The sequence below is a fragment of the Cucurbita maxima genome, unplaced genomic scaffold (genome assembly GCF_002738345.1).
Source record: "Cucurbita maxima cultivar Rimu unplaced genomic scaffold, Cmax_1.0 Cma_Scf00014, whole genome shotgun sequence".
NCBI classification, from domain to species: domain Eukaryota; kingdom Viridiplantae; phylum Streptophyta; class Magnoliopsida; order Cucurbitales; family Cucurbitaceae; genus Cucurbita; species Cucurbita maxima.
This window is the reverse complement of record NW_019272030.1, coordinates 1725943-1750160: the sequence shown is the minus strand read 5'-3', so window position 1 is coordinate 1750160 and position 24218 is coordinate 1725943. Positions and strand designations below refer to the sequence as shown.

The window sequence follows — 24218 nt, the reverse complement described above, 5'->3', positions numbered from 1 at the left end:
CAAACATTACCAAATCAATATCATTTTTAATCCCTTAAACAATTGTCTAATTAGCTGCCTTCCACATTAACATGGGACTACCAATTCAATTCCACTTGCCTTTCTTTTATGGGTGGTTAGTGGGTGAGTCAAATTAGCGTTTTTAATTAGGCAAAATCTGTGCCGCTAAATTTGAAATGGACAGGGACATCTGTTAGGAACCACCACGACTCTCTATAATGATATGATGTTGTCCACTTTGAGTATTACCTTATTCTCGAACAACTGTTGTTATTGTCAATGTGGGACTTCTTTCCCGTGATGGAAAGGGGGAGGAGATGCGCGTGTGGCGGCCATAAAAAAGTGGAGGAAAAAGAGGGGTCCGGAGATTGTGGAGACATGGATGGATGGCTGCGCGGAAACTAGGTTTCTAATTGGCCTTTCAGCTCCCCAAACAACATGGGGCACTTTCATTCCATGTCGCCCTGAGACGCCGCCAACCCTTCATCTTTTCTTCTGTTACTTAATAATACTATCACATGCACCATTTATCCCTTGGGATTCTAACTCCCTTCTTTCCCACATCTACGCTACACGTTTCAGTTACCCTAATCTAATCTTATTTCATTGAGACGTCTGGACTATGCAGGTTAAATGAACATCTTTACCCATGTTATCTTTTATCTTATATTTATGACGTAAAATAAGTTTGAATCTCGATCTCATATTTTAATTATTACAACATGCATTTAAATCTACATGTATCTTATCACCAAAGGTTTTAAATGTCAATTTTGTTGAAATTTTTTTTTTTTTTAAAGAAATAAAATGTGGGTGTAGCAAGTTTGGAATTCGTGAAGGCATTGAAAATGACCCTTCAATAATTTTGTAACACCGATTTTCCAAAGCACGAGTTAGGCAAATTAATATTTGGAAAACAAAACAATCTCTCACTTTCACATGCCGTGTTTTAATTTACATCTCTTGTCCTTTCAAGTCCATCGTCACCAACTGGACAATTTGGTTTTCGATTGGCATTTTTGTCATTTCACTCGCCCACCCTTCAAAATTAATAAATTTATTTATTTTTGGTTAATTAAATATATTTGTCAAAATAATAAATTAAAAGAAAGTCTTGAATAATAAATGATAAGAGGAAAACGACAAGCTTCTTATAATTATTGTCCTTTATGCACGAATACATCCAAATAATAAAAAAGAAAATAAGAGTATTTACAATTATTATAATATTCACATATATTTCATTATTTTACAAAACGAATCCAACTTTTTTCCTCAATTTTCGATTTTCGTTGAAGAAAATAAAAATATAAAAAACCAATTTATTTATTGGTATCGTAATTAATTAAAACACTAATAACGAATTCTTGGTATCGTAATTCATCTTCTCCAAATTGGGCTGCACTGCGAACTGAATCATCGCCGGCGGCCCACAAGCCAATGCCAATGTGTCCTCCGCCGCCGCCGGAATATGCTCTCTCAGAATATTCTCTGTAATGAACCCAACGCTATATTCCCACCCTTCTCTAATACTCTCCTGCACCACGTACCACACTTTCAACCTCTGGTTCTTCTTCGCCCACGTGTCCAATTCATCCCTTAGCAAAATATCATCCTCCGTCCGATTCGCATACACCACATACATCTCCGTCTCGTCCTCCGGATCCTTTAATATCGCCTGCACCACTTGGTATATTGGGGTTATTCCGGTCCCACCTGCCAGCATGGCAAGCCGTCTCGCGAACCGGGGCTTCCCATGAACCATAAAGTTGCCGCGCCCCGTGTACTCGATATGGCCCAGTGGACCCTTCACATCCAGCGTGGATCCCACTTCCATGGAATCCAAATACTGCGACATGATCCCGCCGTTGGGGAACTTTGGGTGCACGCCTTTGAAGTACACTTTCACCACCAATTCGAAGAACCCCATCTCGTCTATTGAGCTAGTGGGCGTGTAGGCTCTCATGCAGAGCTTGCCGTCCACTGTGGCGCATATGAAAATGTGCTTCCCCACGGGCAACCCGAGAGCCTGGTCCTGACCACCGGGTAGGGCGAATCTGAACACACGCACGTCGTGTGAGATCGAGGTCTTGGAAATCAATTTGCAGGGGATTTTCTCGTTAGGGGCGAGCGCCACGCGTCGTGATACTGGAGCCTCTCGAATGGGGGCCAAGTGGGAGAAGTTGGACGCGCCATGAGTGGAGTTGTTAGGGGAGTTGGAGGAGGAGTCGGAGGCGTAGCCGGTGGTGATTAACTCCCCGATTCGATAGTCCTCGAGCATTTTCTTGGCTTTGTCAGAGTGGATTGCGTCGAACTCTTCGGTGCAGTCGGTGCCGGCGTTAATGAGGATACTGTCGGAACCGCCGGGGTGGTCTTTGAGGAAGCGGGTGCAGTCGTAGACATGGCCGTGGACGATGATCCAGGCGGATTGGGGGGAGTTGTGCTTTTTGACTTCGGATAAGGTGTAGGTGTTGGAGGCGGTGTTCATGAATGGAGTGGAGACACTCTTCTTCAATGTCTGGTTTGATTCAGTCGAAATCTCCAGATGTCTCTCTCTGTCCATCCATCCGCCGGATTGGTTGCCGGGCTGCGTTGGGTGTTCGAAGATGATACCGATTTCTCCCTTGTGAGGCTTGCACATATTGGTTTTCACTCTGAACCAACAATTGTTCATCATTCCCTGAACAAAATGCAAATTCCCCAAATCTTTAATTATGTTCAAATTAATATAAATCCGATACAGAGTGAAATTACACACCATGAGGTTCCAGATAAGTTTCTCCGGCTGGGTGTTATGGGTTTCATCCCAAGCCCGGACAGCAATTTCCTTAGCGCTGAGCAAGTCCAGCACCTCCACCTCCAACGACCAGAAGCACCAGCACCAGTATTTTCCGTACTTGTTCGCCTTCTCCGGATGGTCCAACGTGCACACCTGCCATGTCTCTCCACTGTCCATCGTCACCTCCACACGCGTCACCTTCTTCCCACCGCCTAACAGATTTTCAAATTTCCAAATTAAAATTCGCAAAATATTTGGATCTCTACATGGAATTAAAAAAACAATTACACCAGCGGCTCACCGGAATAAGAGTAGCCTCTCAAGGTGTAGGGCCTCTGAGTGGTCCACGCGTTGATGGGCAGAATCTCCTCATGACAGGGCGTGGTTATCACTGAGTTTATGTTCAACTCGTTGATTATATGCTCCGGCTTGTACCACCAAGCTGCATATTCATTAATTTATTTAATTAATTAATTAATTAATCAATTGCCAACTTGATTTAACGTTGTCTTGTTTATTAATGAGAAGAGTAACTACCTTCAGCGTTGGCGAGCTCCGCGTCGACATGGGAAGGCAAGACTCTGTTATCCTTAAAATGGTAATAGTTTTCGGATTCTTTCGTTGTTACAATGATTCGTTTCAACCACTTCACCATTCTACCACCGATGAATCCCGGAATGATCATCCTCACCGGAAAGCCATGGTCCGGCGCTAATTGCTCGCCGTTTTGCATATAGGCGAGAATGATGTCTCTAGCAGGATCCATGGCTAGCTCCTTCTTGATACTGGTCCCGTATTTTGACCCACCGCCACCAGGCAGATCCTCAGCTCCTTCAAAGCATACATTCAGCGCCCCTTTCTTACGGCTCAATATCCCGCATCGTTTCAACAGGTCACAAAGTGGGACACCACGCCATACCGACGTAGACACACCCGCCGCTCCCCAGTTGAATCCGATGCTCTGTTTCACCATGTTCTGTTCCTTCCGTCGGTTTCCAGCGCAGACTAGTGTGGCTGGGAATTCACGGAAGCGGAATTCGTTGAGGAGTTGGTCCATGGTGAACTTGGCGGGACGCTTGACAAGCCCGCAAACCTCAACGGTCCAGTCGGCCCACTTCGCCTTGGGGACCACACCGTGGTTACGGACGTAGTGGAGAGGAACAGGGGTGATGAATCCGTGATGCATCAGACGGTTAAGAGGTGGTTCAGAATTGAAGGGATGCTTCCCCGTGAGACGGACCATGGAAGCATTCCGCTCGATCCAATTATCAGCCGTGCCTTCATCTCTGTGGTCCAAAATCGACGGCTCGAGTTCACGGTTTCCCTTCACGATCAAATCACGAAACTCGTTCTCATTTTCATCTTCGCTACACGAATCCTCCATCTCCTCCGCCGCCGCCTCTTGTATCTTGACAGAGCTTTTCAAAGGTCGGTTGTTATTATAATCGACGTTGGAATTAGGGAAGTTACAGCCACGAACGGGAGAGTCGGCTCGGTGGTTAGGACCATTCTTGAATGACCTAACGACGCCACTAAGCGGTGGCTGGAGAGGTCCATATTGACGGTTGTCGACGGAAGCCGCCATGGGAGATCGACGAATTTGATACGGAAAAAAATGAGAGAAGATAGAGGAGAAGAAGAAGAAGAAGAAGAAGAAGAAGAAGAAGAAATGATCAAAGCTTTTTCACCACCACCACCACCACCACCACCTTCCTTGGAAGTTATGGTTTGAATTGAAATTTTGGAGGTGGACGAAAGGGAAGAGGGGGGTGTGGGTTTATATAGGGTTGAGGACCATGAAGAAAACCCAAATGTGGGGCCCGGCCCATTGGGCAGGAAATTCCAGTGGGCTGTGTCCTTCAAAATGACGCCGTTTTAACATCTGCCTTCCCTGGGCGAGCCCGACGCGGTAATAGCACAGAACCATGAAACAGAATCTGTGGTGGCTGTAGACCGTAGTCTCAGCCGCTCTTTTTTTCCTTTTTTGTTATTTTCTTTCAATTTATTATTATTATTATTATTATTATTTGGAAAATGTATTTAATATAAAAGAAATGGAATTCAAATGCATTTTAATTTACTAAACCAAATATATATATATATATATATAAAATAGAGAGAGAGAGAGAGATGGTCGAGTTAATTAAAAGTTACCTAAAGAATTAATATTTCAAAATATCTAATCCGACGTGGCACCAGATATTTCATAATATTATTTTCTACCATTTCTTTTTTAAGATGCCTCTCTCTCAACAAAAAGTGTAAAAGCCAACAAGCCAACAATTTATATATATACACATTAAAACTTTATTGACCATTACTACGTGGCACCTCGTATTTTCTATTAAATATAAAACAATATGCGTTTGGGGTCATTTTTTTTTTTTAAACGTGGGTTTTTATTAATTATTTTTAAATTAATTTTAGTCAATTTCAGTCCATCAGTAAAAAGGAAGCTAAGGGGAATAATTTATAAATTTATTAAAGTATTGTTAGTACATTGTTTTAATTACTTTTTAATTACTTTATACTCTTTACCTCCTACTAAACTCCCTTTTAATATTTATTCAATTTTGGTTAAATAAAAAATTAAACAAACTATATTTTAAAAAGAAATTACGTGACAATTTTTTTTTAAAAAATAATGTACAAAATATGTTAGATAACTAATTAAACAAAAGTTTAATAAGTTTTTAAATTTTTGTTTTAATCAACTACCGATAAAAATAAATAAATAAATAAATAAAATCGTGTATTTTATTTCATTTTTATTCATCTAAAAAGGTTATGGAGAAATAAATTCATCCAAATACAAATTTTAAATATGAGAGTTATTATTTGAAATATATATATTTTTTAAAATATATTATTGACCAATAATAAGAAAAAGGAAAATAAAGTAAGAGAGAATAATAAGTGTTTTGAAAAAAAAAAACTCTTACTTTTATTAATTAATTAGTGAAATTAATGCCACCTCTTAAAAGTCAAATTAAATAAATTTCGAAAATTAAATAAATAAATAAACCGAACTATATTTGAATTTCTTACTCCGACTAATAAATATTTAAGCTAACGTAAATGTAAGTCAACTGACATAAAAATATATATACTTAGACTAATAAATATATATAACGCTTAAAGTTGTTCAAGAAATTATCAAATGACTGTGTGCATGAGAGCAGCTGCAGAACCTATCTGCTACTAGGTCCAGGAATGACACTAGACGAGGGCACGTAAAAAAGATCGTAGGTTAGAATACTGTCCTCCACATATGCTCTAATGTATGAGTTATGATAAAAGTATAGTAGAGATTATAGAAATTCAAATCATGACCTCTTGCTCGATTCAAAATACGTTATAAAATATAATTCGTAAGCAATTCTCGAAAAGACAATTATTTTAGATTTGTTTGTTCCATTGAAGTAAACTCATGTAAGCAAGCCGCTCATCCTTTCATTTACTTGAAACGTTTTCCATTATCGTTGAAACTCATAGACGATAAATTCGATCTTTTAAATACTTGAAAAGCCGGGGTTAAAGTTCATCGTGTGAAAAGGATTTTTGATCGAAATTTGTTTATAAAAAATCTAAGATTGTTGGTGAATATGAAAGAAAGAGAAAGGAGATAGAAAGGATTATCCTGTGGTGTGTTTATAGTTTTCTGGGTTGAACCAAAGATTGAAACCACGCAGCAAGCATGACAAACAAGAAAAGTAAGTGACAGTGATTGATGGGTAGCAATAGACTTATCAAACAAAATCCTTCAAACTGTGACTAACCCATTTCCACCACAGAATCTAAACCTGTATCCATCCATTTGATACTCATTACAAAACCTTATATCTCTTCCCCATGCCATTATTTTTACCCTCTAAACACATTCCTAATCTATTTTCTTTACTACATCCCATTCAAACCAACAAATGGGTATTTTAATTACCAAGTTGTTGAGCAAATCTAATGGTTGATCTTCAAATGGGTCGGCCTAAAAAGGTGTTAAAGGAGGACCCAAAAACTAGATATGTTTAAAGATGCAAACTTTTAATTCAAAAAAGTGGAGTGAGGGTATGATACCATGTTAAGAATTACGACTCTCTAGAATGACATGATATTGTCAACTTTGAATCTAAGCTTTCTTGCTTTTCTTTGCTTGTAAACCAATGATTGCCCTCTTAATTAATTGATGTGTAACTCATTGTCTGACAATTTTGAACGGGAAGATATAGTATAGCATAAAGATCCACAAAAGTTAGGATTAAATTAGTGGGAGATTATAAGATAATGGTTTTGAATAAAAGCAGCAAAGAAGAAAGGACAAGGAAGAAGGGTGAGGGAAAGAAATTGAATTGGAAGAGTCAAAAGAGGCAAAAGATTAGAGTTAGGGTTGAGAAGCGGCGGATGGGAACCCCAACAGGCAAGCCAGGGAAGCCTTGGCTGTGAACTACCACCAGATACAAAGCCACTAGACCACACACACCACTTGGGTCCCAAAGGGGAAGTGGCTAATTGGAGACCTTGAAGGGTTATATTACCATTTTTTGAACTTGGCTCTTGGGTGACCTCTAAAGTCATCTTCATCCTTCTCTCTCAATGGTCAGAAAATAAGGCTGCCAAAGTTTGAGTAGTGCGATCCATAGATTTAGGGGACTAGACGTGTAAGATTATTAAGAGGAAGGACGTGGACAATATGATACCACTGTAGAGAGTTATAATTCCTAACATGGTATCAGTGTCATGCTCTTAACTTAGTCATGTCAATATCGAACAAACAAGTTATGAGCTGGTGTACTACTTTGTTTGAGTAGATTCCTAACATTAAAAGCTGCGGGAGCTAATAGTTTGTTTAACCTAATAATAATAATAATAATAATGTGTATTCATAATGTCTTTCTCAAACATCTTGTCTACAAATGCTTACCACAAATTTGACCATGGATTTTAGTTCATTTCTTTGGGAATAATCATCGTATTTATTGCATTTGTTTCCATCTCTAATTGATGCTTTCCAAGAGGATATGTGGATTGAGAAACTTTAGATTACACCCACCTACTTGTTCGTGTCTTAAACAGATTTTAAGATTAGTGATAATTATATTTTAAACGAGTTAGAGTGGAGAAAGATGAACGAGCATCGAATCTATTCCGATTCCTACTTGTATTGGATCCAAGTAAACATATTTGCTGGCATGACCCATGTGATAGTATGCTTAAACAAACGAAGTTGTTTTGAGAAGATTAAACATGAATTAACGTGAAGTAAACGCAATTAAGTATCAAAAGAAGAACAGATGTTAAGATTAAATGTTGTAATTTAATACTAAATTGGCAGAATCGTGGTTTGAAGAGAAGAGAAGAGAATTGAAGAACGTAAAGGATGAAGCTCTCAAAGTCCAATCCGACAATGATTTGAGTACGAAAAGAGTATTAAAACCATGGATACGAATCTGAAAAAGGTATGAATAAAACCAATAAATATTTTTTTTTCTTTTAAGTTCCTTTTTCGTTTGTAATGATGAACACTGAGGAAAGCGTCAGAGTGATCGTAACTTTTTGGTAAAGCACTGTTAGAGGAAACAATGAGCTTTCAAATTCAGTGTTCTTTCTTAAAATACTCCCTTTTCTGTTCTTACCTTTTCATCAATCCTATATTTTATTATATATATATATATATATATATTTTCCTGTTAGGGTCTCGAGATTGCAAATGGAAATTTCAAGAATCTAACAATGATGTAAGCGGATTTGTGAGGAGCCCAAATCTATGCCCAAACCATAGATATTATTTGAAAAGTTAAATAAGAGGTGTTCAAAAGATTCGATCTATCCAACCCAACTAGAACCGGCGTAGGTTATAGTTGTATTATGTCTAGATTAAATTGATTTATGGGTTCTTCTATAATTAGATTGGGTTGAGTTGAACCGATCTATTATGAATTTATTGTTAATTCGTGGGAAGAATTTGGACGAGGCTTCAATAACAAGAACGACCCATACCCTTGGCTTCAATAACAAGATCGACCCATACCCTTGGCTTCAATAACAAGATCGACCTTTACCCTCACGTGCACAAACAAAGAATATATTGAAATTGAGTTAGAAAATTTTAATTAAATGTTTGAAAATAGGTAAATATATGTTTTGCTTTTATTAAAAACAAAAATTTAAATAAATGATTCAAATAACTCAAATTAATCCTGCCTTATGTAACATAAAGTATTATATCTTGAGCCCATGAGCCCATAAAGTGCAATATTGTCATTGATATTGCATTATTTTGCAATGGACCAAGTATTGTTCGTTCTGGGTCCGTCTAATAACTTGGGTCGGCCCAGAATTCCAACAGCCAGTCGAACATGTTAAAGCCCAAAAGGTCCAGATTTCCTGTAAACGTTTTTCACAATGTGCATAGGGTGTGAGACCCGTCCAAAAATCACAATCCCTGCTCAAGTTTTAAGGTTAGGGGATTAGGAAAGGTCACATGTGTCACGGTCCTACATTTTTTACTGTGCGGTGTCGTGATTTTGACACGCTCATGACCAGCCTTAAAGGGAATTAAGCTCCATATATATTTTTTGCCCTGGTTTTATGGCTCCGTCTGACCTTAAGCAAGGTTTGTCTTTGCCAATCGAACATCGCTTGTGCGGAATCCAAGCTTGTTCAACCACACACGCTGTCTGCGTGCATGTTCAATCATCTGCGATACATCCGACTTGCCTCTACATTAGGCCAAGTTATTTGGCTCGACCTTGCCTTTGCTCGGGCCAAGGTCTCTCAATGCAACGTCGCATCACATCTTGTCATCTCGACCCCCATTGACATGGTCCATATGTCTTGACACCATCCTGAGTCTCGGGATGTTGTCGGCCATCATAACTCGCTCGGTCATGCCATCGAGAATGGGCCCACGTGTCGTTCGTCTCTCTGGGACTTCCCGAACATTTATCCATCCGGCTTCTATCAACGCATTGGCCCTCCCATGCCCATGCCGAGTCATTTACGGATACCGTACCGGATAGCAAGTGTATGTAGCAACCTCCAACACGCAGGCTGGGCGCAATACCGGCACACCCGTGTCGTCCAGTACTGTCCTTCAAAAACCTATTTCAAAGGAAGTCACCCGAGACACTCATCTCATAACGCTCGCCCACACTGTGAGACACGTATGTGCCACAGGGTAGCTCACTTAAGCGACATGGGTGGTGGAGAGCTAACACAACCATTTTCAATCTTCCAAGCATAGACATTGATTTTGGTGATCTGTCATATGTCATGCATTGTCCGTCCGGTGTCCGATTGACTCCAAACTTAGCGAGCATTCATATTTCATATAGACAGATTTAACTCCCGAACCGCATGTCCAAATTCCTTCCGGAACCCCGACTTTCGAGGTTAAGACCTGGGGCCCTACCCAGCCCTTAAATAAGCCTATCTTTACCCTTCATGTCTATTTGATGTCTCTATCTTGTTTATGTCTCAACTTGTTTTCAATACCCACTTCGTGTGGTGTGTTAGATGACACACCGTTCTCCTCGATCGCACCATGGCATTCGTCTAGGCCCTCGCGTGGCCGGATGGTGCCACTTGAAGGTCGTTGATTCTCTTGTCGCAATATGAGGCTCACAACCTACTCTCTCCATAATTAGGTTTGACACCTTCCATGAGCAACACTTGCCACATGCCACAGTGGGTTAGTCCAAGTCAAAAGCAGACCACCTAAGTCCTGAACAATAAAGACAGATAGATCCCCCAAAGAAACAACATAAGAGATGGGAGAAAAGCAAAACATTTTTCATTGCTGTGATCTGTTTGGTCAGTCAATCAAATGCCATCCCCAAATGATAATTGAGATAACAAATCAACCTAATCTCCCCTTGCCAATACCTATCCTATTCCCACCCACCCCCCAATGCCAGCGGAGAAAAACATCAAGGCTGGCTGTTCAAACCAAATAAATTCTTGACACCATTAAGAAGAAAAAAAAAAAAAAATCTACAAATGAGTTGTGCACCATGAACAGAGTGGGTATATGACGACTTCTAGCCAAGCAAGACCTCCATTACAACAGAAGTGAATATACATAGGCCCTATCTCAATAAAACCTTACGCCCCCTAACTCCCACTCCTTCCATTTCTTTTCTATATCATAAGTTATGGAATTCTGTTAAGTCCTCCTCTTTGTCTTGGCCGCCTCGACCTCCCGAATATAATTCTGCGGAAACCACGTCCTGGTCCACCAGTTGTAGTAGAACCGAGACCTGCAGCACGATGCATCCCAAAATCAATCTCATCTCCCCTGCTGCTGTTGTAGTCCCTATGATATCTATTACGAGAAAACAGACGACCATCCCGTCCAAAACCAAATGCATCCATCGAAAAGAAAGTATCATCGTCCAAATTCTCGTCCATATCAGAATCGTGCTCACTATAAAAACCACTTTGGCTAGGTTCCAACACATAATCCCCTAGAACAACAGCTCCAGGAATTGATGATATAATTGTGCTGATCACATCACTTCGCTCCCTCTCGTGCTCAAATCTCTTCCACTTCTCTTCAAGCAAAGGGTCCACTTCACGTGGTCGTGCTAATGGATGCTTTGCTTTAACGTGCTTCTTCAGCTCCTTGTAACGTCCAACAAATGAGCAATTGTCCTGCATGCAACTTCTCTTCCTAGAATTAAGATATTTCCGTGCTGGTTCGACCACTGTCCATCCTTTAACCTGTCCCCTACAAAGGGGACATAACAGCTCTGGCACTTCAACCTTTTCACTTGGCTGCCCTGCGTCCAAATTGAGGCTTACATTTTCCACCGGCATATTCAGTTGTTCTGAAGTTTCAGCTGATGACACTTTTGTGTAGGCTTTCTTGTATTGATCGAGACAATTGGAATATCGACGACCAGTTGCACACATATAAGGCCGGCAACCCTTATTATATGAGGAACAAAGAAGAAGCACAGCATTGTGAGGGAACTCCATACAGACTGAGCAGGTAGCATCTTCCCACTCTTTCTTCTCTGAACCTTTGCAGTTTTTCTTCTTGAGGTAAGCATTTTTAGTAACTTTCAATGGACTAGATGGCAACATACATGAGTTTTCCCTGGAACATCTAGAATCAGAGTTGCTTTGCATCTTTTTCATGGCCATTCACAAATTAAACCTGAAATAATTTAGGGGGGAGTGGGAGCATCAGATCACTCTTAACAGTGGACCTCTCAAGATTTTCCCAAACTCATAACTGCACCTAAATTTTGTTACAATCTAACATCAAGAGGGGAAAATCAATACCATAAGATTTAAGTTTCATGCCTAAGCCCTGATAAGCCTCTGACTAGCAAATTCAGCTTTTCGACTTAAAATTGCATCACAACTAAATAATAGCACCAGGAAGAAAAATAAAAAATAAAACAGATGCTTATACAATAATATCGACTCTTTCCATAAACAGGCAATGGCATAATAAAAACACCAGGAAGGAAAAATAAAATAAACAGAAAAGTACGTGATGAAAGAGGTTGACGGAAATAACAAAAGATAACATCAAACCTTACAGACGCAATATCCCCCAAATAATAGATGTGCCATCCCTTGACAACCAAAAGAAATTTTCCAAAGCAAGTTATGGAACTAAACCAACTAAAAACTACGCTTTTTATAGTCTAAAGTGAAAAGCACCTCAAGCTATTAACTGGCTAGGTCAATTACAACGTTTAAAATTTTAAAAGAAAATTTGTCCAATTTTTAGTCCGTTTCTATCTGAACGACCAACCCCCTCAACTTAAGGAGACATTGAATTCACAGATTGCCTGTCTGTGAATTGACACATTCAGTCTTTTAGGTCTCAACTTCGCCTGTCAAGCTACAATGTCCTTCAAAACTACTGGATAAACTTTATCAAATATAACATATTTGAGATTTTGGAACTTTGTAGGCCACGACTACTTTTCGTTTTAACTATCTATAGCACATTAGAATATTTGAACACAATGGCCAGTCACGTTCTCAATAAAAGTAAAAAAATATGACGATAATCCAAACTTCCATCAAGAATAACTAAAAGAATGCACGGCATCCAAAAAAATCAAGCTCGTCACCATCGCTCAAAGAGAACATGGAACCTGACAAGGGATTAAATACCTAGGATCCTTCTCCACTCCTCTAAAGATTCTATTGTTGCTCTTCCCCCAAAGATCCCACAACAAAGCACATACCCGGACTTATCACTAGAATCTCTCCTCCCACAACAGCAAATGGAGAAAGAACTCCTCAATCATCTCACTGTAAACTCTATGTCGGGCTAACTAAAAGCCAAACACCTCAAAGGAAAAAATAACTCCAAACAAACCATGGAAAGTCGCAACTCCAAAACATATGATCCAGGTCTTCGTCTATCCACTGACAAAGAAAGGTCAACCACTCGTTCACACTAACTCTAACTCCTCGAAACCCCCCATATGCAGGCAAAGATCAAAAGCCTGGATACCAACAAATTAATAATTTGAATGGAGAAATTGATGACGACAGAGTTTGAACTTAATATTTATTGCCAAGTTAACAATACCACATTATATCACGTTAAATTATTAGTAATCTCAAAGCCTAGTTAATTTATTTATTTAACTAAACTTTTATTGATACTAATTTGATTATTTATTCAAGTTATATATCTCCGATTCACCATATACGGATGAAAAATAAGTTCTAATGCATTTAAATAAGGTTACTCAATACCCTAAGAAAGGCATCAAGGTATCAATCTTCTTTAAATAGAGTTGAAGGGTACTACAAGAAATGCATTAGATGTGAGTGGCTTCCTTAGATATTTGAGGGAGGACAAAATATTCAGAACGTAAAGAAATGTTGTATCATCTTTTCACCATTAATCAAGGGACAGAGTATATATATTATACGTGTATTTAAATATATAAATCAAGACAAAATCCTACATACTTTCTGAATAACAAAGGATATTTTATTATCAGATCACCAATATACTTGAAGAACACTAGAGTATATTATACCATACACGGAAAAAATAGCCAGACATGGTATACGTTTTCTTTTTTATATAATAAAGCATCAACTTTCATTGAAAAAAAAAAAAAAAAAGAATACAAGTGCATACAAAAAAATCAAGCCCACAAAAGGGAACCCAATTAAAGAAAAGGGCTCCAATCATGCAAGATAATGCCTATAGAATAATTATAAAAATCATTGAAACAAAAGTCCAAAGAGAAATATGATTTCTAACAAGGGACCAAACATCGCTTACGGAGGAGATGCTCTCAAACCCACCCTCTTTTAAGGAGAAGGATACATCTTTGTGGCAACACAGATTTTTTGCTATTCTGTGGGGCCTTTGGAAGGTGATGAATAATAGAATCTCTAAAGAAGTTGAGAGATCGAGTGAGGATGTTTGAAGGTTAACTAGATTTAACGCATCACTATGGGTGACGGTTACTAAGCCTTCAATTTTTACGGGCTTGGCTTTTTTTTTTTTTTTTTGTATGCCCTTGTATATTCTTTCATTCGTCTTAATGAAAGAGTGGTCTCTTAAAAAATAAATAAATAAAAATAACTCTAGCCTATGGGCCTTAAAGAGAGCTTTGCTTCACTTCACTCAACAATAATGTGCAAAAGAACTTAGATAGGCTCTTTAAAATTGTTTAGATAATACCATTTACAACTTTCGTGGTTGTATCTTATAGATTCTTCAACCTCATGTCTTATAGGACCCTAAAGTTGCAAAATATTAAGTCCCTAAACTTACAAATTTGTATCTTATAGATTCCAAGCATATTCAACATTTTTTAAAATTAATGAATGTATTAGACATAAATTAAATTTTGTGTCTCATAAGATGTTTAACTTTTAACTTTGTGTCCAATAGATATGTGAATTTTAAATGTTTAATAGGTCAATAACCTATTAAACTAAAATTGAAAATTTAGGGACTTTTTAGACACAAATTACAAGTTTACTGGTGTAATAGAAACTTTTTAAAGTCCAAGAACCTATTAGGCATTTCTAAAAGCTCAAAACCCAATTTACATAAACTTGAAAGTTCATGCACTAAACTTATAATTTAATCTTTCATTGTTATGTTCATTAACTTAATCACTATAGATGACCGAAAAATTATTCATCAAACAAGATTGGATCATCATTAAAGACTACCGTGTAAATTTTAAAACAGCTTCTAATGTGAAGATAATATAAGATTCTGATGTTGACTAGTTTTTGCCGTGCTCAACAGCCTGTAATAGATTATGTTACAGTACTTCTACAAAGTCCGTAAAAGAAAAAGCTATTGGATATAGTGAGACAACTCAAGTAGGCTTCCGGTCTTTTAACAATTAAAGTGAGAACACTGAATCAGAATAAAAGTACGTATCTCACCCACTTGGGTGGTGAGGGCAACCGTAAATTTCCAGGCCAGAAATTTCAAATACTACGCATAACCTGAAAGGCTAATCCGACATTAAAAAAAATGACCAGAACTTCCTAGAAACCAAGGTGTCAGTCAAGTCAACACACGGAATTATTGTTAGTAGGTAAAAACTTGTTTAAATCTACGTAAGCAGCAAGCAATCAGTATGAACAAGATGCCTGACATCAATCGTTTGGGAGTAAAATAAAAATAAACCCAGTCTTCATTTCAAATTGAAGGCAGATATGGGATTATAATTCCCAATCGAACAATTTCGATTAGACGTCTAGAGAACTGATGAGTAGCAAACATATACAGAATCGCGGGGAGAAATAAACCAATGAATAACAAGCCGAAAAAAAGGGGAATCGTGGAATTTAAAACAAGAAACAACGTGCGATCAATAATGTTAGAACCCAACACGTAACTGGCATCCCAGACAATGAGAACAAGCAATTAAAAAACAAATGACAGACAGAATTAGACAAAATGAGATCGGGAAAAAGAGGGGGCGAAGAATCGGAACTAAGCGTACCTGGATGGGTGAGTGATTCCGGGAAATGAAGGCGTCGTGGACGAAGGAGAGGACTGAAATTGAAATTGAAATTTAATAAGCAAATTGTGAAGAAGAAGAAGGGGAGAAGGGGAGAAGGGGAGAAGGAGAGCGGAGGGTGGAGTCCAAGCGCTCTCGCTCTTCAGAAAGGTTGTGCTGTGAGTTGCGTGGTACTGTCAAGTTATTGCCCCTATTTTTTCTTTTAAATTGAAATTTGAGCTAATTCCAGTACATAGTCACGACACTATGAACTCTTGTTACGCAACCGGCCGAAACTGAAACTTTGGGCTGAAGAATTATTTATTGGGCCTGGCCGCATTATTCAAGCCCGTTCATTTTTTTTTATGATGAAGAATTATTTATTGAGCGTGGGCCCATTTGTAACACCCCAAATTCACCGCATTATTCAAGATGCCTGACACATCATTTGGTGTTTGACTCTGATACCATTTGTAACACCCCAAATTCACCGCCAGTAGATATTGTCCTCTTTGGGCTTGGCGTTACTGGCACACACCGACTCGTGTGTACCCCCTTTGAATAGCAAGAAGGTTGACACATCATTCGGTGTTTGGCTCTGATACCATTTGTAACGACCCAAATCCACCGCCAGTAGATATTGTCCTCTTTGGGCTTGGGGGCTTGATTGACACATCATCCGGTGTCTGGCTCTAATACCATTTGTAACAATCCAAATCCACCGCCAATAGATATTGTCCTTTGGGCTTCCCCTTCCAGGCTTTAAGACACGCCAATAGATATTGTCTTTTGGGCTTCCCCTTCCGGGCTTTAAAACACGTTTACTAAGGGAAGGTTTCCACACCCTTATAAATGGTGTTTATTCTCCTCCCCAACCAATGTGGTCACCATTTAACTCATGATAACTTTTTCCCTCGAACACGACTAGGACGAAGAACACCCCATATTATTTTTCAATAATCTAATGCATGTAAGTAAAAATGTGATAGATCGATCCTTTAACCTTGAGAAAGAAGCTTGAGATGGTCAAACCCTAATACATCATAACGAAAAATAGTACAGTTATGAGATGAGGAAGGGGGCAGCATACAAAATAAAATAAATAATCAACTAACTTGCATAAATATATATATATATATATATATATAGTTATTTTACAAGTGTAAATGTTCCTTCTTTGTACAGCGAGTACAAGCCTTATGCCTAAATCAGCTAATTAGCTAAGCAAATTAAAAAAACTGACTTAAATAATAAATCATCATAAGATGAATCATCAAAATTACAATCTTCTTGTCCTCTGTTGTTCTTATGCGAGGAACTACTAGTATACAACAACTAGAAGCACTTCCATTTCACTGTTCTTGCGTCAATGGCAATGGCAATGGCAGACAAACTAGTACACCCTCCTTCCGGGCGTATAGATCAAGATATGATATACACTTGAATTACAGTAATTACAGGAAAAAATGTCATCCAACTTTCACAGCCAGCAACCCATTCAACAACTAAAGGATGTAATCATGTTAGTTGGACGTATATGGCTATTTTCGACTCGAGAATCTGAGAAAATGTGGTGGCACGTATATGTATATATATATCAATCCAAACGAAATAGAGAATAAATATCATAGTGTCAAATGAATAGCAGAAATTCTACCTTATAAGTTAAATTCTTCTGCCTGGCTTGTTGTAAGGAGATGCCGACACTGATAAACTGGAAACTGGTCGTTTCACAAACGGATGATTAATTAGATCAGCAGCGATAGGACGGTCGTGTGGATTAACTTGTAGGCACTGCAAAATGAAATCCTGTGCATCTTTTGGGAGAGACTCAGGAACTACAGGCGCTTTGCCTTTTCCAATCCTAAATAGTGCCTGCATAGGCTGAATTCAAAGGATGGCAGTTTTAGAACCTTAAAAGTAATGGTTATTTATGATGTCTCCTATCATAACAAACAAAAATAGTTTGAAAATCACTGATGTACAAATAGAGAGCTTAGCGGCAATCTTCTAACACCTTCAAACCATTAATCTTGTATTACTTAGTTGCAGTTCAAGCTGTGAACTTAGAAATCCAACAAACAACAAACAACAAAAACAAAGTTTGTAGAGGATAAAGGTGGCACGTACACTTTCGACTTCTGAGTACGGAAGCTTTCGAGTTAACATTTCCAATACTGTACACCCAAGGCTCCAAATATCGGCCGGAAGCCCGTATCCTTGACCCTTCCCATTAACCACCTGCACAAATCACAGTAATGACAGTGAGAAATGTGTGAAAGTACTAATAGAAGATATATTGAAAACATTAGGTGGATACTAGCAAGGGTCTTGGTTATAAATAGAGGGAGAAGGTTTGTGAGGGGAGGTCATATTAAGTCAACCAAAGTTGGTTGATTGTGGGAGAGCCACCCCTCTCAAAAAGCTACTCATTCGGTTTATTTTTTGGTTAGATATTCATAGTCAAATACAGACATTCTTGACATAGACAAGGAAGAAGGCAAACCTCAGGTGCCATCCAGAACGCAGTTCCCTTGCAAGATTTAACGTCGTTGAATTTTGTTGCCTGAAAAGTAGACAAACAATGATTTTAAGGGAAGAAACTCACAAAAACAAGGCCACAAACAGAAATAATAAAATGGATTGGGAAGAAACCTTCGCCAAACCAAAATCTGCAAGCTTCACAGATCCATTCACATCCACCAATATATTAGCACATTTAATATCCCTTTTCAAAAAAAATCAAAACAAGAAAATGATTATATGTCGGGAGGGGGAGGGGAGAAAAGTAAGAGTTAGAGCAATAAATAAGATACTTTCCTTCAATAAAAAAAAAATAATAATAATAAATAAATATATATATATATATATATATATATATATTCAAAGAGAGAAAAAGGAAAAGAAAAACAAACTCATTAGAAATTGTTGACCAGACCTTTTTTAGATGTATACTTTTAACAGAAACAAGGAATGCTAGATATAATTTCCTAAAGAAAATGATCGAGCAGAATTTGAAAAAAAAAAAAAAAAAAAAAAACTAATAAGAACATTATTGGACAAAGAAATCGATAAAGGACGGTTATGTCATGCTGTTTTACAGGCTAAATTTCCAAAAATATTTTTAAAACTAGTAGCTAGACAGGGATAATAAGAATTCTGTGGAATTAAACATATTCCAGAAGGAATTTAAATTGTTGAAGGATTGACGAAATAGTGAGATTTTTTTTATTTTCACTACGAAACCAAAAAAAAAAATGTAGCATGGACTTGACAACTTAGAAGCTTCTTTCCCCTTCTTTCCCATCCACAGCAACGGTATTAAACTGACCCATAGAAGTCTCAGGCTACAAACTTATAAAGATCTAATGATATGTGTACTGAACCAACATTTCGCTCGGTACACGAACTTATAAAGATAAATGACCAGTATTGGTTAACATAATAGATTCATTTGTATACCTGTGAACCACATTTCGCTCATGAAGATACTTTAAACCAGACAGAATCTGCCTTGTATAGGCAGAAACAATGGAATCCAGAAGGTTTGTTCTCTGATATAAATTCAGAAGGGAGCCTTGAGATACAAGCTCCAGGAAGATATAGAGTTTTGACCCATCCTGCAAACAAGAATCAAATAAAGTATTAAGTACTGAATATATGAGAATTTTAATAGTCAAGTAGCCAAAAGAGTACAACCATTAGGAAACTACAGTGCATTCATTGCACCATTAGCTAAAATAGATGAACGAAAACTAGATAGCCATGTAAGGATCCGTGACATGGTCTGATCTTAAAGCTCATGAGAGCAGCAAAGTTGATTAAATAATGCGTGAACATGTGATTCATTTCGTGCTCCAAACTCGGCACATCAATGCACCTACCAACATACTTCGAATAAGATGGGAAATTAAAATAGCACAAGGTTGGACAATTGGCATGTCAAGTTAGAATAACAAACCGCCTTCTGGCAGGAAAAAAAAAAAAAAAAAAGGCATCAAATGATGAAGTTGACATCAAGGTAAAACTTGTATGCTGACGTTTGGTTCATGATAGGCCAGTAACTTTCGAATTTGGACTTTACATGCTGTTATGTTGTATGCACATACTCGGTCCATAGAGAAGCATATATTGCCATACAGTAAACGGTATGTTTTTAAGTCAACCAAAAACATCGTACAGAATCAACCGACTTTAGACAAGTTTGAAAAGAATTGTAGAAACTAAACTTCAGGCACGAGAAGATAAATTATATAGACTTCCATGAGGGTTTCTGAAGCATATAAAACTCATAGAAGATCCTGAGCTTAATGTTATGGCCAAAGAATATGAAAAGAGAAAGGAAGGGCAATAATTAACTAAAATAATTAAGCACATCTTTTCTCGAACCACCCAAAGATTAGCTAAAATGCCTAAGAACTTCACTTCTTAAGGATGGAGAAGGGCAATACCGAATGTGTGCCGTAGTACTGAACTATGTTCTCATGCTCAAATTCACTTAGAAGAGATATCTCCTGGAAGAGAAATCAAATGAAGAAGTGAGAAAAGCAGGTTAAGAATAAGAGATTGTCAAGGCGTCATAAGGAAAAGACTGATCAGAATTTCAAATCATAACCAAAAAAGAAAAAAAAGTTTATCAAGAACAAGTGTAATACCTGCTGAAGTTGAAGGATGCTCTGTCTTCCCTGACTATCTTCATCGAGCAGTGAAACTTCTTTAAGAGCAAAAAAGATTCCATCCCTGCAAATGATACAAAATAATATGAATTTTTCGACTAAACGAAAATCGAGGCGGGGTTTAGGATGAATCTGCTTTCTATCAACAAAAGGGTATCATTTCATCCACCAGGAAATTCTGGGTTATAAAAACAATTGTTCTTTCGAATTCACAGATCAGAAAAGCCAGAGTCATACTAAACGTGCGAGTTAATTCTCGGAAATCTTCAATGATGCAAGAGAAAACAAAAGTTGCAGGGGAAAATAAGCTAAGAGAAACATGACGTACTCTGAAAGTGCTTCGGAAACTGATCCAAATGAACCGCGTCCAAGAAGCCTACCGGTTTCCACCCAGGATGTGATAATGGGTTTACTTCTCATATTGGGTGAAATATTTGCAGGCTCCGTCGTACTGCTCGAAGAATCATCGTCATTCGAGGTCGTGAAGGAACCCCAGGACTCTATGAGCGCTGCGCTCTCCTCGGGCCTGACAATATTTTCCTCGACTTCTCGTTCAACCAAAGGTTCGACTCGTTCTTCTACTTCATCCTGTTTTTTATCATCCACTAATGGAGCAAAAGCTTTCAAAATGTCCCAAGTCGAGAAAGCGTTATCGAAAACTGGAAGCCGCATTGACGGCGGCGGCTTGAGTAAGGGAGGCCGAGCACCATTGATTCCACTTCTCGGGCTACGTCCAGTAACAGTAACCATACGGCGTTCATTCAACTCGGGAAGTTCAGTCTTCAGCGTGGACATCTCGTCGCTAATTCGTACTGAATCCTTAACCCTCCGGCACAATTCGTCTTCGTTTTCTTTATCTTCCTTCCCCTTACTAATCTCCTCTGTCTTTGGGCTATCCACAGGATACAGCCTCGACCTCGGTAGAATATCAGAAGATGAACGAACCTTCCTGGCCTCCCAAGCCTCCATCGGAATAGCGAAGTCGTCAGGGCCATCTAGCCCTAAAGTCCGACATATGAGATCAACTTCACCGTCAAGCCCTTTAATCCGGAAGCTCGAGGGATTGAAGGTCTCCATGGAGCGAGTGTAGAGAGACCTAGAGGAATCATCGAACGAAGAATACGAGTAAGCAGCGTCATAGTCGATGTTCTTGGCCGCATTAAGTCGGTAAAGCTTGGGTTTCCCTGCAATTTTCCTCGGATCCATGGCTTTGCTTCGCTTCCTGGGAGAGAAAAACTGCGGCAGGTGATGCATCAAGACTTAAGCCCATTAAACAATCCCACCGGCAACGGCGAGAAGAATTCCCCGATCAAATCACCCCCACATCGAAAATAACAAGTTCAGAAGGGAAAATCTACGTAGATTTTAGAAATGGAATTAGCCTCCAAGTTTGAGGAAGGGAAGCTGGAAAAAAGGGCGTAGAGAGAGAGAGATAGAAAAGGGTTGAACAATGGACTGAATTGGACTGGTAAACGCCGGGAGAGAGAAAAAAACGCGGTGCTACGTGGAAGTGAGAGTAGCAGAAACACAACCGAGCCGACGGCGATTGGCTGGCGAATTGGGATGGAGGGGCCTCCCTTTAGTTGCTTGTTTAAGTTTGCTTACCGTCGTTCCTTTTTTTCTTTCTTATTTTTAAATGTAAAAATAAATACCATTTTTTTAAACAAAAAAATTAAAGGTTTTAAATATAGATATTTATTTATAATTTTACAAAATATAAAATTATCTCTATTAATTTTAAATGATATCACTCATAATAATAAATAAATAAGTCCATACTATTGTTATTTAGATTAGATTCAACTCTTCCTAGATTCTCCTCCATAAATAATGGTAATTAATAACCTATCTAATTTAATTAATTAGTGATTCCCTCAATTAATCCACCCCAAATAATAATGTTCTAAAAAGAATGACCGCTTTAATTTAATATTATTTTTAATAGTTCATAAATATTATTTTAAAAATTCGGTTAAAATATTGATGTGCTAATGTAATGAGATGACCATGTAGAATAATTATGTGCTAACTCGTATGTTTACATTAATGATAAGATAATTATATTTAAATACGTCGTCTTTTAATGTAATGTTTTTATGAATTTTCTGTTTAAATTATAATTTTAAAAGTATCAGAAAAGTTCTTATTTTTTAAATAATATACATAAAAATGTAACATTTTATTATATATTAAGATATATATATTAGATAGATATAGTTTTAATTTTTTCCCCTCAAAATGAAATAAATAAACGGTGGACAAATATAGTTGTAAAGATCATCGTTTAATGAATAATAACGAAATAAATTAAGGATCATTTGTTGTGATTTGGTGCAATGCCCATAAAGGACGGTGTTTATTGACTTTATTATTATTATTATTATTTTAATTTATTAAAATATATTTTTAAACCCAAATTTAAAAATAGTTCTAAATAAATTGAAATTTTTAAAGTGATATAGGAAGATTTATTTATTTTATTTATAGATTCTCTTAATTAACGAAGAGTGACACGAAATTGGTATTTTATACCATTTTAGGCATTAATCTCAAACTTATAAAATTTATAAAATGAAAGATTATTTTAAATCTTAAAAAATATTTAATGTAATTTCCAAATTTATAAAGTTATAAATTTTAAATTTTGATAGTAGAAAGTCAATGTTAGTGTTTTAAAAATATTATTCCCCTTTTTAATTTTAAAATATATTTATTACTAAAAATATTTAGTGTTCTTTATTTAAAATTAATAAATATTTTGGAAATACATTTATTTTTTAATTTTAAGTTCTATGTTTTATATTATAAAATATATTAACAGATTTAAAAGTTTTACTATGTGTAATAAATTTAAAATTAATGACTTTTTTTTTAATGATATAGACACATTATGGACACAATTAAAAAGTAGTAGATTTATTAAAAGTAAAATAAAATACTAAAATTAAATAGTACAGCCATAAATTTAGAGATTGTAATTATATTATAATATACTTTATATAATAACAATTATAATTATCTCACAAAAAAAAAATGGCAATAATTTATTTAATTAATATGCTCAAATTTCAGAATGGCAAAAATGGCAAAGAGGAATTGTTGAAAGATGTCATGTGGCCAATAAATAATTTCTTTATCAAAACATTATAAAATCATTTACTGCCAAGATTTTGTTGGCAATTTCATAAATATAAAAAATGAAAATTGAGGAAACGACCCATTAATAAACTCGATATTCAATTTAGATACGAGAAATTCAAAAATTAAAAATTATATAAATCTTCTTATTTATTAAATTTTTAGTAATAAAAAATGGAAAATATAGGTTGAAAAATGTAATGCGTCATAAATTATAAATTGGGTATCTAAAAAACAAGTTTCCTGAAATTTCTTTGAAACTAAGTTGAGAAAATGTGGTTTTTTTATTTTAGAAGAATTATATAAAAGAAAATATTTATTAAATTTGGTCTTGATATTTAGCATTTATTGATGAAATAAACCTTATAAATAGACAAGTGTTGACTCGGAGCAGAGGAGAGGAGGCCCTTTTAGAAGGAGACGCGGTCTTTGTAATCAAGTCTTTTTTGCACTAATTATTATTATTAAAGAAATATAAAAAATATGAAGTTAAAATGTATTTTTATTAATTTAAATTATGATAATTAAGAAGTATAATAATAATAATAATAATAATAATTAATAATATTAGATTCTTGTTTCTCCTTTTTAAGGAATTTCCGAGAGGGAAAGTTGAGAATAGTGGGTGACTACACGTCACGTGAGTGGCAGAGGGACGGCAATATA

The 24218-nt window shown here is 37.0% G+C and overlaps 3 protein-coding genes across 5 annotated transcripts; all 3 read right to left on the bottom strand.

Annotated features, from left to right (window-relative positions):
• Positions 1 to 1192: 1192 nt before the first annotated feature.
• On the bottom strand, positions 1193 to 4499 carry LOC111489182 (nitrate reductase [NADH]). Its single transcript, XM_023137281.1, has 4 exons — positions 3317 to 4499; positions 3081 to 3221; positions 2759 to 2991; positions 1193 to 2680 (listed from the first exon to the last, which is right to left on the bottom strand). The coding sequence occupies exons 1-4, from the start codon at positions 4362 to 4364 to the stop codon at positions 1346 to 1348; spliced, it is 2757 nt and encodes a 918-aa protein (XP_022993049.1). The 5' UTR covers positions 4365 to 4499; the 3' UTR covers positions 1193 to 1345.
• Positions 4500 to 10539: 6040 nt separating this feature from the next.
• LOC111489186 lies at positions 10540 to 15957 on the bottom strand. Of its 3 annotated transcripts, none has more exons than XM_023137286.1 (2): positions 15742 to 15957; positions 10540 to 12020 (listed from the first exon to the last, which is right to left on the bottom strand). In XM_023137286.1, exon 2 carries the CDS (start codon positions 11921 to 11923, stop codon positions 10928 to 10930), a length of 996 nt encoding a protein of 331 aa, XP_022993054.1. In that variant the 5' UTR covers positions 11924 to 12020; positions 15742 to 15957; the 3' UTR covers positions 10540 to 10927. The 3 variants fall into 3 exon arrangements, with proteins under 3 accessions (XP_022993054.1, XP_022993056.1, XP_022993053.1); XM_023137288.1 differs by having other exon boundaries at positions 10540 to 12014; XM_023137285.1 differs by having other exon boundaries at positions 10540 to 11936; positions 15742 to 15955.
• Positions 15958 to 16897: 940 nt separating this feature from the next.
• LOC111489185 (mitogen-activated protein kinase kinase kinase 1-like) lies at positions 16898 to 21980 on the bottom strand. The gene is made up of 9 exons (XM_023137284.1): positions 20743 to 21980; positions 20394 to 20478; positions 20190 to 20252; positions 19201 to 19358; positions 18394 to 18466; positions 18245 to 18304; positions 17869 to 17979; positions 17396 to 17622; positions 16898 to 17298 (listed from the first exon to the last, which is right to left on the bottom strand). The coding sequence occupies exons 1-8, from the start codon at positions 21666 to 21668 to the stop codon at positions 17404 to 17406; spliced, it is 1695 nt and encodes a 564-aa protein (XP_022993052.1). The 5' UTR covers positions 21669 to 21980; the 3' UTR covers positions 16898 to 17298; positions 17396 to 17403.
• Between the last annotated feature and the right edge of the window lie 2238 nt (positions 21981 to 24218).

Excerpts from the sequence above, each read along its gene's own strand:
- LOC111489182 (XM_023137281.1), bottom strand. The coding sequence starts at position 4,364 with ATGGCGGCTTCCGTCGACAACCGTCAATATGGACCTCTCCAGCCACCG. Across the intron at positions 3,222-3,316 it reads GGAGCTCGCCAACGCTGAAG|CTTGGTGGTACAAGCCGGAG; the intron begins GTAGTTACTCTT and ends ATGAATATGCAG. Across the intron at positions 2,992-3,080 it reads GAGAGGCTACTCTTATTCCG|GCGGTGGGAAGAAGGTGACG; the intron begins GTGAGCCGCTGG and ends AAAATCTGTTAG.
- LOC111489186 (XM_023137286.1), bottom strand. The coding sequence starts at position 11,923 with ATGGCCATGAAAAAGATGCAAAGCAACTCTGATTCTAGATGTTCCAGG.
- LOC111489185 (XM_023137284.1), bottom strand. The coding sequence starts at position 21,668 with ATGCATCACCTGCCGCAGTTTTTCTCTCCCAGGAAGCGAAGCAAAGCC. Across the intron at positions 20,479-20,742 it reads GTTTCCGAAGCACTTTCAGA|GGATGGAATCTTTTTTGCTC; the intron begins GTACGTCATGTT and ends TATCATTTGCAG. Across the intron at positions 17,623-17,868 it reads CGTACTCAGAAGTCGAAAGT|CCTATGCAGGCACTATTTAG; the intron begins GTACGTGCCACC and ends CTTTGAATTCAG.